Source organism: Trichechus manatus, unplaced genomic scaffold (assembly GCF_000243295.1).
Source record: "Trichechus manatus latirostris isolate Lorelei unplaced genomic scaffold, TriManLat1.0 scaffold00079, whole genome shotgun sequence".
In the NCBI taxonomy this organism is placed as follows: domain Eukaryota; kingdom Metazoa; phylum Chordata; class Mammalia; order Sirenia; family Trichechidae; genus Trichechus; species Trichechus manatus.
Genome location: NW_004444015.1, coordinates 11,688,922 through 11,707,874, shown reverse-complemented (window position 1 = coordinate 11,707,874; position 18,953 = coordinate 11,688,922). Strand labels below are relative to the sequence as shown.

Sequence of the window (18,953 nt, the reverse complement as noted above, 5' to 3'; positions counted from 1 at the left end):
GGGAGGCGGGCCGGGGGCGCGGCGGCCGCGCGGACCTCGCTGTCTCTGTGCCCCTCCAGCGTCATCTGGGCCTCTTTGCTCGCCCGGACCTTACCCCGGGGCTAGGTCGGAAACATGAGCGGCAATAACTTGAATGCGAACGATGAGTTTGATGAGCAGTTGCGGATGCAAGAATTGTACGGAGACCCCAAGGACGGTGACCCCCAGGAAGATCCCGGCGGAGAAGCCGATTCTTTGGAGCAACAGCCGGCTGACACCCCCTACGAGTGGGATCTAGACAAGAAGGCTTGGTTCCCCAAGGTAAGAGTGACATGGGTGCCACTGCAGAGCGGGCCCGCCTGGCCAACCTACGGGACACTCCTTTTACGTTTTCTCTGCTGAGATCATGGGTTAGAGTTCCATGGATAGAGACGTTTCTTTTTGTTGTGTCTTTTGCAGAACCGATGTGTAAGACCCGTTGCCGTATAGTAGATTCCGACTCATAGCGACCTTGTATGCCTAGGTACAAAGTTTAGTAGGAAAGAGAAGAGTGGCGCAAAGTTCATTCAGTAAAGATACATGAAGGGCTACTTTTTTTTATTAATCAAGATGAATTTTGCACATCGTACATAAACTAAAACTCTGAATTCCCAGGATAAGTGAGATTGGCTCCCTGAGAGCAACAGCTACTTAATTTGTTCGTGGTGTTTTTCTTCTTTGCAATAAAAAGCAGTCACTAATGTAATAACCAACTGTAACCGTCACAGATTAAAATTAATAAGGCACAGAAAAGACTTAAGAATTACATTTGCAATATCTTCCTGAAGATTTATGTTCTTTATGCACGGGTTCATCTCACAGCCACCCTATAGATGAATGGATGTGTAAAGGAGCATAAATCTTTAGGGAGATGTCCCAAATGTAATTCTTAAGTCTTTTTTATGCCTTATTAATTTTATCTGTGAAGGTCACAGTTGGTTATTACATTAGTGACAGCTGTTTACTGCAAAGAGGAAAAACACCATGAACAAATTAAGTAGCTGTTGATCTCAGGTAGCCAACCTCACTTATGCTGGTAATTCAGTTTTAGTTTATGTACGATGTGCAAAATGCGTCTTCTTGATGAATAAAAAAGTAGCCCTTCATGTATCTTTACTGGATAAACTTTGCGCCACTCTCTTCTTTCCTACTAAATTATGTACGTAGACGTGTGTTTGAACCATACAAGCACAGGAATATGACTAGAGGTGCACAAATGTGGATGGAAAAGTTCTGTGTATATTTGTTTGAAGTACTTGAAAAACGTTAGATATTTTATTTCAGCTTGGAAGTAAAATAACTAGTGTTAACTTGATTCAGTAAGCATGGCGGTAAAAGTACCCTCCTACTCTAAGTCTCATGTGGATGGCGGTGGGGGGAGAAAAGGATATAGTAGCACACTAATTGACTTGCAAGCCAGTAATAAAAAATGTATCTCCATGGTGTAACTTGACTGTTATTTAAAACACTATTTATTTCAACTTTTTTCTTCCCCATTTTGTATTTGTATATTTTAATCCTTCCAAATTGTTAAGATTTACTATTTCACTCCTGTACTGGTAGTGCCAGCTGGAGTACAAATTTGTTTTCTTCTGCCTTCTGAGCGCTTTTAACAGTAGTCTCAGAATGGATTACTCTGTGACTATCTTTTTTATACTATGGAAGCCCATACTTTCTCAAGCTTTGAGTTGTAAGTTTCCCTGTTCCTATGTATGCCTAATGATCGATTGGTATGAAGATATAACTGCATTTTTTCGTTGTGCAGTACTGCTTTTCCCTAAAAGTCAGGTAGATAGATGTGAGTTGGGTTTGTTTTGACACTAAACGATCATGTGATTTAATTAGTGATAGAGTTAAAATGAACACTTAGTTTTACAATTGTTCGCCCCATTCTCTGTACACTAAATCAAGATTCCATTCTGTGTGCTCTCTGTGTACAGATACTTAAGTATTTGGTGTACATATACATTTGTGTGTCTGTAGAGTAAAAGAAAAATTGATTCTGTTAGATTATCTGTATATTTGTATACAGTGTTTCCACTTGACTATTGGTTTTATTCCGTTTTACTGTTAACTGTTACTGCGTTGTGCCTACTTACAGTCTTAAATTCAAGTAGAACGTAGAGAGGTAGTAATTTATAAATGAAACAACTAGAAAAGGTGCCAACGTCACTTTAAAATGCCTTAATAGTATCTCAGACTTTCGTGTTAATAATCCAAGTACCTGTGTCTCTTATTTTTTTATCATTTCAGGCACAGTTTACTGTGTAAGGTGACTAATCTTGCATTAAGGAGCCCTGGTGGAGAAGTGGTTAAGTGTTCGGCTGCTACCTGAAAGGTTGGCAGTTTGAACCCACCAGCCACTGTGTGGGAGAAAGATGTGGCAGTCTGCTTCCTTAAAGATTACAGCCTTGGAAACCCTATGGGGTAGTTCTGCTATGTCCTATAGGGTGACTATGAGTCAGAATCGACTTCATGGCAACGGGTTTGGTTTTTTTGGAATCTTGCATTTACCCTCTAATTACTACAACTGTTGCCCACGGAAACACTTCTATGTTAATTTGTATAACTGAATATGCTGTAATTTTACACAGTTGACACTTCTTATGGGAAAAAATGAACTTGAATTTCTGTATGTGTGCTGAATTTCTTATTTAGATCACTGAAGATTTCATTGCTACGTATCAGGCCAATTATGGCTTCTCTAATGATGGAGCGTCCAGCTCTACTGCAAACGCCCAAGATGTCAGTGCTGGTAATGCAGGGGAACCTCCGCAGAGAAAACCCCCCGAGCCCACTGAGCCCAAAAAGAAGGGAGAAAAAAGAAAGGCGGAATCAGGCAAGTGGTTCTAGCTTGTAAAAACTAATTATCTGTCAAAAGACTCAAATACTTTGAAAGCTGGGCAGTGATTTCAGTTAGTTTGTTTTGTTCTTCTAAGGTAAGAGAAAGTTCCTGAAAGTTTCAACAAACTGCCGTATTGTCAAGATTTCATAATGTGATTTATTTTTCCTTGCATGTGTTTTACTTATTTATTTTGTTTTGTTCTTTAGGATGGTTTCATGTTGAAGAAGACAGAAATACAAATGTATATGTGTCTGGTACGTATACTTTTTTAAACAAATTTAGTGTAGAAAAATATTGGATTTTGAGATTTTTCGCAGTGATTTTTAGTTATTAGTGTCTGTAAAGTCCATTTTTTATCGTTGTGTCATTACAACTTTCTATTCAGCTGTGTCCATTCGTGAGGAATGTGATCGTTGTTTATTGTAGTACTAAGAAAAGTGTATGTAACTTTGCACGCCGTCCTTTCTGCTTGCTTTCAATAATTTACGGCAGCTTGCTGCTTCGGGTTCAGTGAAACGAGGCCTAAGCAAAGCATAATTTTTAATGTATATTTGAATACATGACAATGGTGAAATTTTCTCAATTCTATAGATGTGAGAGTTTTACATAACATTTAGAAAATCAAAATTGCATTCAACCTAGGTCGTATATTTGTCATTGGTAATCTCACCCTTATTGTAGATGCCATCATAAAAGTTTATTTTTTTAATGTTACAGGTTTGCCTCCAGACATTACAGTGGATGAATTTATCCAGCTCATGTCTAAATTTGGCATTATTATGAGAGATCCTCAAACAGAAGAATTTAAGGTCAAGCTTTACAAAGATAGTCAAGGAAATCTTAAAGGAGATGGGCTTTGCTGTTATTTGAAGGTTGGTTATATGGTCAAATGAGTTTCTCATAGCTCCATTTTTAACTCAGGAACCAAAACAAGTTGCTACTGAATCGACTCTTAACTCTTAGCCACCCAGTGTGTAGCAGACTAGAACTGTGCTCCATAGTGTTTTCAGTGGCTGATTTTTCAGAAGTAGATCACCAAGCCTTTCTTCCAAGGTGCCTCTGGATGGACTCAAACCTCCAGCCTTTCTGTTAGCAGTTGAGCATGTTAACCATTTGCACCACCCAGGAACCAAGGCTGTAATCTTTTATAGATGATAACCAGACCGAGAACTATTCAAAGCAGGGTATGAAGAAAATGGAAGTTTCAGCTTGTATCTGTGTATATCACATTGGTAAGGTTTGTTCGTTAGATCAAAGTGTTACATATGTTACATGAGATATAATCAATTCAGAACACATTTTAAAAGTCCCAAAACAAACAAGGCTATAGCATTTTATTTGCCCATTGGAATGGATTAGAGCAGGGTTCAGCAAACTCTTTCCCACTGCCTGTTTTTGTAAATAAATGTTTTTTCGGAACACAACCACACTCATTCATTTATGCATTTGTCTATGGCTGTTTTCATGCTTCAACTGCAGAGTTGAGTATTTGCAACATGGACCACATGGTCCATAAAACCTAGAATATTTACTGACTAGCTCTCTACAAAAGAAGTGTGCTGACCCCTGAATTAATCCATAAAGGAGATATTACCTTACGCTTACTGCTTTGCCTTGTTTTTAGAGTAGGAGAGAAGAAAGAGTGGTATTAACAGAAATTTGCCAGTCTTCATGTATTCATGGTACCATAAATTGCACAGGGAAAGCTCAGTGCCAAAGGCAGTCGTCATTTCTGGAACACCTGTCACCGTAGGAGCATGTGTTATGCATTATTGCAGGGTACAAAAGAAATGGGCGTGATGCTGACATACACATATGTCATAGAACCTGGAAATCATTACAGAGTAAACTCAGAATTATAAAACAACAGTACAGGCACCGTATGTGTGTTGTGAGTATACCAAATTCCAGTGGAGTCAGAAGAGAGTAGGATTAAGCTGACAGCTTTTTGGGAGATAAGGGATTTTTGATCTGGATCTCAAACATGATGAGAATGGGACATGGACATGGCCATTATAGAAAGATAGTTGTGGAATATTTAAAGGAGATGGGAGTTTTACACGTTTTTCGAGGATTATTAAAAATCTGTGAACAGATTCTTAGGAGATTTGACTGGATTTGAAACTTTTTTTAAAGAAAAGGAGATTTTGAAAAATTTCATGTGTACAATTTAGGATTCATAAAAATGCTAGATTAGCAAATCAGTAAATTGAGTTCCAAAAGAATATATTTTACTCTTCCGGGATCCATATTTGATGTGAGCAGTTGAGTTCATTTATCCTTTTGTGTGTTCCCGAGGTCCTCAAAGCTTGGGCTCTGTGTAGGGCCAAAAACTGCCCCCTTTGTATAGGATTCAGAATCTACAAGTGTATTTAATATACAAGCCATCAGATAATCACCTTTTACTTCTCAGTATAGTACAGAGCTGAGCTAGAATTTAGTTGGTGAATTAAAAAAAAAAAATTAAGGCTGCCTATGCTATTCCAAGTTCCTTGAGTCATGTTGTCTTTTAAGTAGGAGTATTATAGGCTTTTAAGACCGGAATGGGCCTTAGAAATCACGCAAGCCCATTTGCCTCTTCAGATGAAAAATTGAGGCTCCAAGAGGCAAAGTTACTTTTCCAATAATAGAATATTTTATTGAGCACCTAGCATATGCCAGTCACTATCCATTACCTGGTGGTGCAGTGGTTCAGCATTTGGATGCTAACCAAAAGGTTGGCAGTTTGAATCCACCAGCCATTCCTTGGAAACCCTATGGGGCAGTTCTACTCTGTGTCCTGTAGGGTCCCTGTGAGTCGGAACCAACTTGACAGCAACAGATTTGGTTTTTTTGGTTTGATTTATCTTTTACCTGCATTATTCCATTCAGTCCTCTCAAGAACCCTGTGATGAAGGCATTACCCTTCCCATTTTACAGATGAGGAAGCTGGGGCTCAGGGAGCTTGAAGAACTTGCCCAAGTTCCCTCAGCTGGTTAGGGATAGCTATGTCTCAAATGCAGGTTTCCTGATATTTATTCGAGAGTTCTTTTTCCCAAAGTAGGTAGTTGTATTTAAATCTTTATTGTATGTATGGTCGTGATTCATCTAAAAAAACTCCTGAAGTTTCAGAGTATAACTTATTGACTATTTTGTTTTACCTTTATAAAGAGAGAATCTGTGGAGCTTGCATTAAAACTTTTGGATGAAGATGAAATTAGAGGCTACAAATTACATGTCGAGGTGGCACGGTTTCAACTGAAGGGGGAATACGATGCCTCAAAAAAGAAGAAGAAATGCAAAGACTACAGAAAGAAACTGTCTATGCAACAAAAGTGTGTATTGTTTTCATCCTCTTTGAAAGGTTTCGTAAAAATGTCCTGGAGTATGTTTTTGGTAATAGCCACCTAATTTTGCTTCATCAAATATGCCTACAGATTATTTTAAAAGAGTTTTATTAGATGATCAGGAGCCTTCGGTAATGTATACTGAAGTAATATGGCTTGGCAGCAGTGGTGTTTTTCATTTTCTAGGCTGTTTGTTTGTAATATGATAGGGACTTAAGAGAGGTCATCGTTTTAGAAAATGCTGGACATCAGATTAAATAAGAAAGTTTAGTTTTATATACAGATTCATTAGTTCGTTTTCAGTGTGGATTGAAATCAACTACATTAGCTAAATTTTTGTATACAGTTTTGTTAGTAGGAATTAGAAATGATAGGTTTTTATCATTATAGTTATTATGTAGTTGTATATAGTATATGCATAATGGAGTCATTTCTATTATTGACAGATTTGTGTAATAAACTTTCAATATACTAGTTTTAAGAAATTAGCCAAAATGGTGAGTACTTTTATCAGCGTGAGTTCTAACAACACGTCTAACACTATGCTTAAACTGATCGTAAAATGTTGTGATGCCCCTTAGTTTTTACACGAGTGCTTAAAATGATACCTACAAATTTTGTCAATAATATCAGTAAGGGTTAAGATTATAACAGAGTGAGTGTTTTCATATTTCACACATATTTCAGTGTGGTTTGTTCTTTATAGCCATGTAAAATGCCGAAAACCCAATACGATTTGAAAATCTTTTTTTTAGCCTCAAAGTATATCTTTCTAAATAGTCATAAATACCAAGTAATTATCCATTTTTCAGGAATCTCACTGGAATGACAGTAATTGGACAGCAGTTGCTTGGAAAAGCAATATATTCTGAGGATTTCAGATACTGGATCATTATCATATTAAATAATAAAGAATTATATTAACAACTCAATTTTTTTCTCTCTCCAGTAAGTACCTGCAAATATGAAACCAAAGTCACAGTTTCTTGTTATTGCTTTCTTGCACTAGGCAGTTGGATTGGAGACCTGAGAGGAAAGCTGGACTGTCCCGAATGCGCCATGAGCGAGTTGTCATCCTCAAAAATATGTTTCATCCTATGGATTTTGAGGTAGGAAGCTGTATTCTTACCAGTGGCAACACTGAGATGTTTTCTTTGAAGGGAGCCTAAAGCTGGCCTCACTCTGTCTTCCTCATGTCACAGCCTGCGTGTCCCTGTAGTAGTCAGGGCAGGGAAATGGATTTCCGTTTGTTTAGCCCAGCGTAGTCGTGTTCTTTTAGCTGCATCCTAGGTAAAACTGTTTAATGCCCACACTGTGGCCCCGACAGCAGCTGCCTACTATGGGAAATCAGGTTTTAAAAATCGTCATTAAAAGATTCATGGGAGTTGCATGTGGATTTTGAGTGCAATTCAACAAGTATGGGCTGATTTTGGTGGTGAGTACCAGCCTCACACTTGATAATGAAAACTGTGCTAAAGGTTTGATCCTTTAAAAACCTTAGTTTAATGAGATTCAGCCCCTGATGTTTACATAGTGGGGGTTGTTTTTCAGGACATAACTTTTATAACAATCTTCAGTGGCTCTCAGGAGGATTTTATAATATTTAATGTCTATGTAAAAATTCTCAAGAACAGTAAAGAAAGAAAGAGCTACTAGAGAGGCTTAAGGGATATTAATTTCCATTAAGGTAATTGCATTCTGCCCTCTATTTCTTATCTGTCTTGACATAGACTGAAATGATATGATCATTAGTAGGAAAACAATTTTTTATTTCCTGCCTGCATTCTGAAATTTAATGATAGCAAGTTATATAATGAGAAAAAAATATTCATGATATAGAATTCCAGGTTTACAAGTGATCTGGTTACAACCAAAGCCCATTCTCGTTCCTTTTATGCATTTAAACAGGGTCAAAATGGCAATATTATTTTAGCCCCCTTAGAGAGGGAACAAGTCAGTCTTAGAAGAATACAACTGGAATGCTCCTTAGAAGCGAGGATTGTGAGACTTCATCTTGCTTACTTTGGACACGTCGTCAGGAAAGACCAGTCGCTAGAGAAGGACATCATGTTTGGTAAAGTAGAGGGTCAGCGAAAACGAGGGAAACTCTCAATGAGATGCATTGACACAATAGCCTCACCAGTGGGCTCAAACATCGAAGATCATGGAGATGGCACAGGACTGAGCAGTGTTTCGTTCTTTTACGCTATAAGGTCGCATGAGTTAAAGCCCACTTGATGGCAGCTAACAACAGCAAGGGGGCGGGGGGGCAGAATGGTCTGTTGAGCTCCATCCTGGCAAATAGTGATGTGATAGGGTTTACTGTGCGCCTCTGGAGTCTGGGCATCTTTTGAGGTCGTTGGGAAGATATATGTGATCTGTTTATAAGGTTGCTTGGTGTCTCTTCTGGCCAGAAATCCTAAAGAATCTTGAAATATAGCAGCGATTTTAGACTGACAGCGATAACAAAGCATGTTTCAAACACACAAACACACACATACGCACGCTAGTTGATTTTTGAAACACTGTCCTTGCCATTAAAAGGAATGTGTAGATGGATCATGGTATGTCTATCAGATACAACCTCAGGGTTTTCTACAATTTATCACATTTTGGTAAATAAGTGATTTGTTTATCAGGTGACATATTTCTGTGACTTGAGGTCCTTAATTCACACATTCCATACTCTTCCTAACACTTCAACGTGAATATAAACAGACTTAATTCAAAGCATCGGGACCTCTGCAGATAGAAGTCTGACATGTAATTATAGCTATTCTTGTTTTTACCTCCTGCCTTGTCATTGACATGCTCAGAAGTGTAACTACAGTATGGCAGGTATGGTAGGTATTGCGCTGGCCCGGCCCTGGCGCCACCGAGCAGTTCTTTTCACCCGGTACCGCCAGCAGCGTATCTGCAGGAAATGGCGCCAATGGCAAGCACTGAAATTGCACCCCTGTCCAAACATCTGACGTCCCTCTTTTACATAACATCATAATATCAGCTCTAAAATTCAAGTCAAAGATGGGTAATCTTTTAATTAACACATTACCATGCTTGAGGAAGGACGTTGAGCTGTACTGGGTTAATGGAAACTGCTCAGTGGCGCCACGCACCCAGGGCCAGTGCAGTACCCTGGATACACCAGTGCAACCTTGTTTGAGTCTAGCTATCACCCTGGTGGCGCAGTGGTTAAAGCACTTGACTGTTAACCGAAAGGTCAGCGGTTTGAAACCACCAGTGGCTCCGCAGGAGAAGGATGTGGCAATCTGCTTCCATGGAGATTTACAGCCTTGAAAACCCTGTGGGGGTCACTGTGAGTCAGAATCGACTCAACGGCAGTGGGTTTTTTTTGATTACCCTGAACAAGCTTAGCTTCTCCTGGTTTAACAAATATTCTGTCCCCCGAAAAGCCACATTTATTCTACTTTTACCCCTCCAAGTTCCCTCCAGTGAATATTTTTGAGGATAGAAGTTTCACACTTGCAAATTCCCAATTGTTTTAAAAAAACCCTTATTGATTTAGTGTTAACTTTACTTCAAGGTTATAGAGCCTTTATGTTACTCTGTTTTATTTCCTTCATAGTGTTTATTATTATCGGAAATAATTTTATCACTACTAGAATGTGAGTTTCATGAGAGCAAGTGCTTTGTCTACCTTGATCACTGCTATATTCCCAGTGCTTAGAATTGTGCCTGGCCCATAGTAGACCCTCAATATATATTTATTAACAGACCCTCGATACTTACATGAAGAAAAAAGTGACAGAATGGTTGAATGAAAGCCCTGTTACTCAACAAGCCAAAGTCTTTCTTTCACCCAGTGGATAAAACATTTTCTCTTTAGCATCTTTGCAAATGAAGGAAAGTTCTTTTGTGTTTTTTTTTTTTTCCAGACACTTAGGCCACAAAGGATGGGAGGGCACTCTATCTGGGAGTGATGAGTTTGAGAAATGACAGCCAAAGAAATCCTTGGTGGTACTATCCTTGTTTGCCCATCTGCCTGGTTTCATGTGGTCCAATTAGCTTGATGAGAGCCTGTTAACAAGAGGGACTACAGACAGTCTTGTTATTTTCTCGGTGTCTTTGTGGCTTCAACCTCAGAGTGTATCAGTATGCTCAAAGTGTGCTGTCCAACATGGTAGTTCCCAGCCACGTGTGGTTATTTAAATGTTATATTAATTAGAATGGCTACCATATTGGATGATGCAGATATACAATGTTTCCATCATCGCAGAAAGTTCTCTTGGACAGCACTGGTGTAGACTAGACGTTATGTAACTTTTTATAGAAGTATTCAACAGGAACATCTGCGTTCATTGGACTTTTTTGGAGAGTGTTTAATTTGAAGACTCCATCAGAGATTTTTTGTGGAAAACAAATAAAAAGTGAATTATCAGGTTACCTGGGGGTATCAGAAAGAAATCAGGTTTTAGAGGGTGGAGTATATTTTTATTCCAAATAGTTGACTAACGTTAGAAGCAACATACCTAAAAACACTTTTTGGCATCAGGGTGAACAGTGAAGGCTAATATTTTTAATGTAGCTTCAAGAGAGTTCTTTGGTGTTTAATTTGGAGCCATGTTTTTAAATGACAAATTTGAATACCAAGAGATGAAGAATCTAAACTCAGACGCAAAAGTAGGCAACTCATTGTGTGTACCAGTGCTGTTCAGTAGAAATATAATGCGAGCCACGTGTGCAATTTAAAATCTTCTGGTAGCCACAATCACAAATGTAACGTGAGACAGGTGAAATTAATTTCAGTGAATTTTATTTAACCCATTATGCCCAGCATACCATTTCAACGTGCAATCAGTGTAAAAATATTAATGAAATATTTTACATGCTTTTTGTACTAAGTCTTTGAAATCTGCTGTGTATTTTACACCTAGAGCACACCTCTGTTTGGGCTAGCCACATTCCAACTGCTCAATAGCCGCAGGTGGCTAGTGGCCACCATATTGGACAGTGCAGGTTTTGATTAGAAAGAATGAGAGAGAAGGTTTATTTCCTCCAGGGAAAATAAACAAAGCACCACCCTGGGAAAAAACTCCAAGCAGAGGGTTTCAGCGCATCAGTGAAACAAACGTTCATTCAAGGCGTCTGCTCTTTGTCTCAGGTCTGTTGTTTGCAAAGTTGTGTCTTTAGAAAAGGTCTGTGCTGAGCTTGGTCAAAGAATCTTCATAAAGGAGGGGCTTATTACCTTAACTTTAAGCGTCAGGTCTTTATACAGCGGTGACGATCTATTCCTTTTTCAAGCTGGCGTAGATGAAAATGGAGGCCTGGGAAGATGTTGGCTAAGGTTTGATACCCTTGTAGGAAAAGCACTGACACTTTGGTATAGAAATAAGGGAGCTACCCCACAATGGAATCATGCTTAAATTTAAAATTTATTAAATTTTTTGAAATAATTTTTGTTTTTAATATAATTCTGATTTCCCTTGGTGACTGAAATAGAGGTATTAGCGATAGTTTGTCAAACTCTGAAAAAGCTTTTATTAACTGTTTGCTATGTGTAAAAGACTGTGCTGTGTTCTGGGAGGTATATGAAACTGAGCAAAACAAGATTCCTGCCCTCTGAAACCACACGCCCCCTCAAAAAAGAAAACACCAAATGACTTTTAGGTTCCATTTTCCATTCCTCTCTTGTCTGATAATTCTATACAAAACAAATTGATGTCTTCTCCAAAATTAGATTTTGTGAGTGGGGAAAATCCAGAGTCCTGCTGGCTATAGTTTTAGAAGCCTCAGGTTCATGCAGATGATAGGATTTTATATTTTTGTTTTTTAATTTGATTTCAGTAACTGTTTAGCCAAGAACTTTGAGGGGGGAACTCCTTTGTCGTAGTTCTTTGCAGTTCCTCTTTAGTTGGTGAGAGAGGGGAAAAAAGCCTGTGAGAAAGGCAGATGAATTTAAATGTCTCCTAAAAAGAGTTAAGTCCACTTCAGTAGCAGTTCTTAGATGGGATGACTTCATTTCTTTTTGTGTATAGTTGAAATTCAAGTTGATAATGTAACTTTTTATGAGTCTGTTTCATGAATCGGGACTTGGAGAAAGATTTGCTTGCTAATTCCCACAGGGCATTTTAAATCCTTTTGTTGTGGGTAGGGGGAGGGGCTGGGGGGGGTCCACCTGAAGTCAAGGCCACTAGAAGCAGCATTGTTTGAGTGTCCTTAATACACTCATACCTGTGAGAAAGTAGCACCTAAGAATGTATTTTTCTTGTGTACTTTAAAAGCTCCTTATTTGTGTGGTTCTGTTCTTGTGATATGGTAGGAGACAAGAACCCTATGAATTAAAATAAAATCTTAGAAGTATGAAAAATCATCTTAGAACACATAGTCAGTGAAGGGATCTATTCCTGCCCATTACGTTTCTTTAAATGTCTAGCCCAAACACAGAGCAGAGGGCCCTCATCAGCACAGTCATGATTCACGAGCAGGTCACAGGACTAAGCAGTCTCTGACTTGGATGTGCCACAGCACTTTTCCTGCCCTCACAGCTGCTGTTATTTGGGAATTCCATTCATGCTTCCCTCCCTTCTCCTTTGCCCCTGCAGACTCCTGCCACACCTGTCCAGCTCCTCTATCTTAAAAGCAGCCCTGGTGGTATAATTCCATTTGATTTTGAAATTTTTTTTTATCTTGTACACTGCCGACACGCATGACTAACTTTAAGTGAAACCGTTTTTGTTTGTCGGTTTGTCAAAGCAAGAAAATGGATTCTCGGGACTTCCACTGAAAGGGAGGGGCCAACCCATTTTAATCATGTGTACTTTTGCAGGATGATCCCTTGGTGTTAAATGAAATAAGAGAAGACCTTCGAGTAGAGTGTTCAAAGTTTGGCCAAATTAAGAAGCTCATTCTCTTTGATGTAAGTTCATGGCTTGGACAGATTAATCCCAATGCAATCATTCTTTCAGCTTAGTAAGTTATTGCCAGACGTTCATTCGTGTGTCCCTAAATTTTAAATTGATGTTTTTGTATAGTAGGTCTGCTCGCTAGTGGTAATCACCTGTTAGCAATAATTAGATGATCATGATAGACGTAGCATGCCTTGATGATTTGCCTTCATCACCACTGTAGAGTACTCGGGTAGCTTATCCAATAGGCAGGGTGAGCACCACATAAAAGACTCTGCTTCTAGGTATGGCTGGCATCTGTCTCTATCCCAACCCCACAGCACCTTCCTATGGAATCAAAGCCTCTTTTCAAATTTACAATCCCTGACAGGGGCAGATAACCTAGTAAGCAAGGTAAGCATGGGCTTACTTGTGCTTACTTACTAATCTGTATGGTGAACAGAGTAAACATGGTGTTTACCTTGCCTGGTGAGTAGTCCGCCCCTGAGAGTACTTGATCAGGTAGAAGAAAGTACAAGAAAAACAGGAGATGTATGGTTCCCTGTTGGCCCATATTTTCCCCTCTTTTGTGAATTGCTCTCCATATTTGGAGAAAATCAGGAAAAATATTCTGTATATTCCCCTAATCACTCTTTTTTTACTTCTGAAATTGGCACATAATAATGAAAAGAGCCCATGTTTATTGGTTGCATACTATAAGCTATTTTACACGTTATCTTGTTTAATCCTCACAACTCTTTGAGGTAGGTAGGTACTATTAAACCCATTTTACAGATGAGGAAGCTGAAACTTCAGAGGTTAAACACCTTGCCCAATATCATTCAGCTGATAAGTGGCAGAGCCAGGATTTCATCCCAAGGCTATCTGACTTCAGAGTCCACACTCTCAACAATTATATTGTCCTGCCTCTCAGACAATGTTGTCAGCAGAAACATTTCCAAGGACATTGTGTTTGGTTCCTGCTGGACAAGATTAAGCTAAAGAAGTAGCTAGCTATGTGTCTGGGGTAAAAGGGAGGAAAGACTTCGTACATAAAGTCTTTTAGCTCAAGTTATTAGAAAGAATGTGACTTTATCTACTTTTTCAAATGTGTGTGTTTTATTTTTAATCTTACCATTTATTCCTGTTTTTTTCTCCCTTGTCTTTCTAGAGACATCCAGATGGTGTGGCCTCTGTGTCCTTCAGGGATCCAGAGGAAGCTGATTATTGCATTCAAACCCTTGATGGAAGGTGGTTTGGTGGCCGTCAGATCACTGCCGAAGCATGGGATGGGACTACAGATTATCAGGTAAATTCTGTAACTGCCGAGGGCGTATGAATTATTTCATTACCAATGAATACTGATCTAACCGGCCTTCAGAGTTAAGTTTTGGGTTCGGTTTAATCTGTTTAATGTAACAATACTTATTTTAAATAATACCTTGCATTCAGAGGCTAGAAAGAAAAATGTTTTCATCTTTCAGTTTACATATCTGAAATTTTGAGGCTTGTTCAGATTAGTGATAAGTAAAGAAAAGAACATATTGAACCAAAACATTTATCTTCCTTTCTGTGTTGTAAAGTACAAACAGAGCTCAGATATTAACGTTTAGGAAATGAGATGTTTCTGCAGTTCTTTGGTGTTTGGCATTTATTTAAATGATCTTAGGTCAAGTCTAGTAAATCAAGATGTAAAGTTTTGAAAGCTAAAGATAGGGAATTATTTTGATGTCCTAAGAAGAGATGCCTGATAAAATCAGGGTACTGTCCTCAATATTAGAAATGCTCAGAAACAGTTGTTAATTTCTTTTTGCCTGAACCTTATTTTAATGGCAGTGTTCATTTATGCACAGGTGGAGGAGACCACAAGAGAAAGAGAGGAAAGGCTGAAAGGATGGGAGGCTTTCCTCAGTGAGTCCGAGGCCAGCAGAGGCTTTCGGCGTTCAAATCTTGCCAGTGCTTCAGAAAGAGCAGGGCCTTCTAGAGTAAGGCATTTTTCAGAGCACCCTGGCACATCGCGAATGAATGCTCCAGAAGCCGCAGCTGAAATGACGTTTGAAGCGCCCGTAAATGAAAAGAAGTTTGAAAAACCAGAAGATGGGGGAGAATGTGAAGACGAGTCTTCTGAAAAAGAAGGGTCTGAAGAAGGCTGGTCCAAGAGAGGGTCTGAGGGAGGCTGCCGTGAACGGGGGCCTGAGGAGGGCAGTCCTGGAAAAGAGTCTGAAGAGAATGGCGCTGAAAGCGAACCTAAACAGAAGACGCTCCAAAGAGATTCTGAAGAGAATGGCCTTGAGAAGGAGTCTAAAGAGGACAGCCCTGAAAAGGATTCTGAAGAAGAATGCTCTGAAAAACAGTGTGAAGATGGCTCTGAAAACGAATTCGAAGAAAATGGCCTTGAAAAAGAAAGTGATGAGGATGACTCTGAAAAAGAGTTTGAAAATCTTCTTGAAAAAGAGTTAGAAGACTCTGAAAAATCCGAATGTGAAGATGATGGCTCTGAAAAAGTGTTTGATGAGGAAGGTTCCGAGAGAGAGTTTGAAGAAGATTCAGATGAAAAGGAAGAGGAGGAAGATGCAGATGAAACAGTATTTGATGGTGAGTCAGATGAGAAAGAGGATGAAGGAAACGCAGATGAAAAGGGGCTCGAAGATGCTGACGAAGAGGAGGATGAGGCAGAGGAAAAGCTGTTTGAAGATTCAGACAAAAAGGAAGAGATCGTTGAAAAGTTGTTGGAAGATGACAGTTCCGACAAGTTGTTCGATGAGGATTCCAGTGACAAGTTGTTAGAGTCTAATGAGAGGGGCACTGTGGGTTGTTTTGGGAATCTTCAAGAAGAAGAGCCCCTGTCCACAGGCAGCAGCTTTGTCCTCAGTAGTGATGATGATGATGAGGATATGTAATCCCTTCAACTTGCTTTTTTCTGAGAGTCCTTGGTCTACATTTGCCTCTGCTTCAGAGTAATTATTAGTAGTATTACATGAACATGTGCATAGTGGTAGGATGCCATCAGATTAATGCATTGATGTTTTCATTGTTATCTGTACCTGATAATTTTAAATATGTGTTCATTGGTTCATTTAAAAGTTCATAGTCATAATGCAAGTAAACTGGATACTTGTCCTTTTGTCAGATTTGTTAAATGCATGCAGAATAATATTTTTGAAAGTATTCTGACTGAAGTTTGTGATATTCAGAAATAAAAATAAGTTGATAATATGCAGAAACAGAAAATTGGACTTGAGTTACATTGCATTTTAAGTTCATGTTATTGCTTTATTCATATTAAAGTTTAATGTTTCTAAGGACTTGCAAATCCCTTAGGAGTCTCCCTGCTTCCAGTTTATGTTACCACTTCTGCCCGCCCTTCCCTTCTCTAAACCAGAAAATGTTACTAAACTCATAAATAACACTTTTGGAGTTTTTCCCCGCCCAGTTCTTGATTGTTTTCTTTTCTGCCTCTTTCCATTAAAATTTAGATGTACAGAAATGAATTTCCGCAGTTTCCATTATTGTTGAAAATGTAGAGGGAAATTAGGATTCTGTTGTGTACTGTTTCTTAACCTTGGGGGGCCCCTTTAGAATTTGATTAGTTATGGAAACTTTCCCCAGAAAAAATACACGCACACACACATATTACACAAGTTCTTGTGTACAGTCTAAGGTTCACGGGTCCCCTGAAGTTAAAGAACTTCTTTTGTATTGCTTGCTTCAGTTTTCTGTTTTGTTTTAGAATCACAGCGCCTCGTACAGTGCTAAGTTGTGTAGTCCCAGTGGAATTTGGGGTCTTGATTGTGCTTTCCAAATTCAGTATTGGTGAATTTACTTCTGATGTAGAATTCAGATGTTAGTCTCAGAAGCATTAAAATAAACTGCATTGCTGCTTTTCATTATAGTGTCTTAAAGTGTAATCATTACTCTCTTGGGACAGGAAAGAGTTCCTGTTACTTCAAGCCAGTTTTTGTTGTAAAAAGTTTTTGGTTGATCGCTGGGATTTCTTAAAATCTTCAGAATTTCCACCAGGGATGATTTAATAAAAGAGGTGAAGAAAGTTACATACAGAAAAATTGCAAACCAAAATGATGTTGCCTTTAAGGCTAAGCCAGCAGCATTTAAACACTTTATTAGAGAACTGGTTTTCGAAATGAAAGGAAAAGAATGCCTACCTTCTGCACACAACTGTTGGGACGGATAACTCTACAGATTTAAATTAGCTCTAGGATCGTGAGAAGGGGGCCAGCTTCATTATTTACATTGAAATGTGTAATTTTGAAAATCCAGAAACTGTCCGAAGACAATACACAACTTAGTCTGTTGTTTCAGATACTAGCCATTGCTTAGTAATGCTTAGTGAGCCATTACATTACTATTGCTTGGGGAGAGGCAGTTTGTAAGAACGTAGTAAATGTTCACTATTTTTTAGTCTGTGTTGTGTAAAACAACAAAGCATTGCCGATGCTGGCAGGCGGGCACGTTGCTCCTCTGAGTGTACACGTGTGCGGCTGTGGCGAGTTTCAGCTCTGAAGGATGTTGCCCCATATTCCGACCTCTTTCCTCTGCTCACTCATTTATCAAATACTCAGGCTCTTTTCACTGGAAGTGAAAGTTACAAATAGCTGTAAAGTAAATAATTTATGAGGTGGTATTGGTAAATAACAGGAATTAATGAAGTCATGACGCACTTTACACACTTGTATGCTTACTAAGTAATCAGGTTTTATTGGTCCTGTAAACGGGATTTACTGTGAGGCAACACTTTTTAAAAAAAAAAATTGAAAGATCTATTGAAATGTAATTTAAAAACATACAACAAACTCGTATGAAGGTAAATAGAAGAAAGGCATAGTACATGCAATCATAGATGGGTGTTTTTATTTTAACAAAAGCAGAAACCACACCAGAGCAAATGATAGGGACTTTGTAGAGTTGCTCAGGGTGTTACTTCAATAAAAGGTTGTACGTGCAAGATTTACATTATACATACCAGCTCAAAAACAAGCTAAACTACCCATCACTCCCTCCCAAATATAAACAATTAGTCAATATCTTCTTCATAAATGTTCTCTTATAAAAACAAAAAAAAAAACAGTTGCCATCGAGTCGATTCTGACTTATAGTGACCCTGTAGGACAGAGTAGAACTGCCCCATGGGACAACAACACATTATCCAAGGGAAAATATAGGAGTGGGTGTTAAGCACAGCCATGCTCAACAATTAGCTGACAGAATTTCTAAGATGTAGGTATTTTAAGCCTAAACAATTTGCAGAAAGTATAAAATAATATCTTCAACTCTGAATGCGTGAACCGGAAGTGGCTTCAGGGGTGCCTTTTGATGCTTAAATGGTCTGCTCTCAATGAGTCTACAAGTACCTTGCATAGGAACAAACTTGAAACATGTTAGAAGATTAAAATATTACTGGTCCTGCCAACATTGATAAAACATTTGGAATCGTTAACTGCTTCCTACAAAGAAGCGTGAGATGACAAAAACTGGAACAATTTGTTCCAGTATCTCTGTTTTCCTTCCCTCCCTTCTCAAGTGATGGTAACTCTGGGCTCATCTTGAAGCCCTGAGCAGCCAGGTCCTGTCCATTTGGAAGCCACGGCCTCTTCCTCTTCAGAGTGGAATCTGTTTTCCTGATGCAAGTTATTTGCTGATTTCTGGGGCTTGGAGAGAAGGTAGGAATTAGTTAATATTCTGATTACACCTTTCACAAATAATGATGGAAATACTGTTTTTAAAAGTAAACCAAACATTTAACTGTAATGCAGAGAAACGCTCACAATTAATTTGAATAAAGCCCTGATGGAGAACAGTAGAAGGTGGCTTATCAAATTTGCCCTTTATGAATATGTAACATTTACTTGGAGGGTTAGCACCAAGATATTGTGAGTTATTGTTTTTTCCTTATTGAGTCTC

At 38.8% G+C, this 18,953-nt stretch overlaps 1 protein-coding gene across 1 annotated transcript; it reads left to right on the top strand.

Moving 5' to 3' along the window:
* Window positions 1–13: 13 nt before the first annotated feature.
* Window positions 14–17,078, top strand: HTATSF1 (HIV-1 Tat specific factor 1). The gene is made up of 9 exons (XM_012556834.2): window positions 14–300; window positions 2,677–2,857; window positions 3,070–3,117; window positions 3,581–3,735; window positions 6,014–6,177; window positions 7,199–7,298; window positions 12,977–13,066; window positions 14,206–14,343; window positions 14,888–17,078. Exons 1-9 carry the CDS (start codon window positions 115–117, stop codon window positions 15,932–15,934), a joined length of 2,109 nt encoding a protein of 702 aa, XP_012412288.1. The 5' UTR covers window positions 14–114; the 3' UTR covers window positions 15,935–17,078.
* The last annotated feature ends 1,875 nt before the right edge of the window (window positions 17,079–18,953 follow it).

Excerpts from the sequence above, each read along its gene's own strand:
- HTATSF1 (XM_012556834.2), top strand. The coding sequence starts at position 115 with ATGAGCGGCAATAACTTGAATGCGAACGATGAGTTTGATGAGCAGTTG. Across the intron at positions 301-2,676 it reads AGAAGGCTTGGTTCCCCAAG|ATCACTGAAGATTTCATTGC; the intron begins GTAAGAGTGACA and ends TTTCTTATTTAG. Across the intron at positions 3,118-3,580 it reads TACAAATGTATATGTGTCTG|GTTTGCCTCCAGACATTACA; the intron begins GTACGTATACTT and ends TTAATGTTACAG.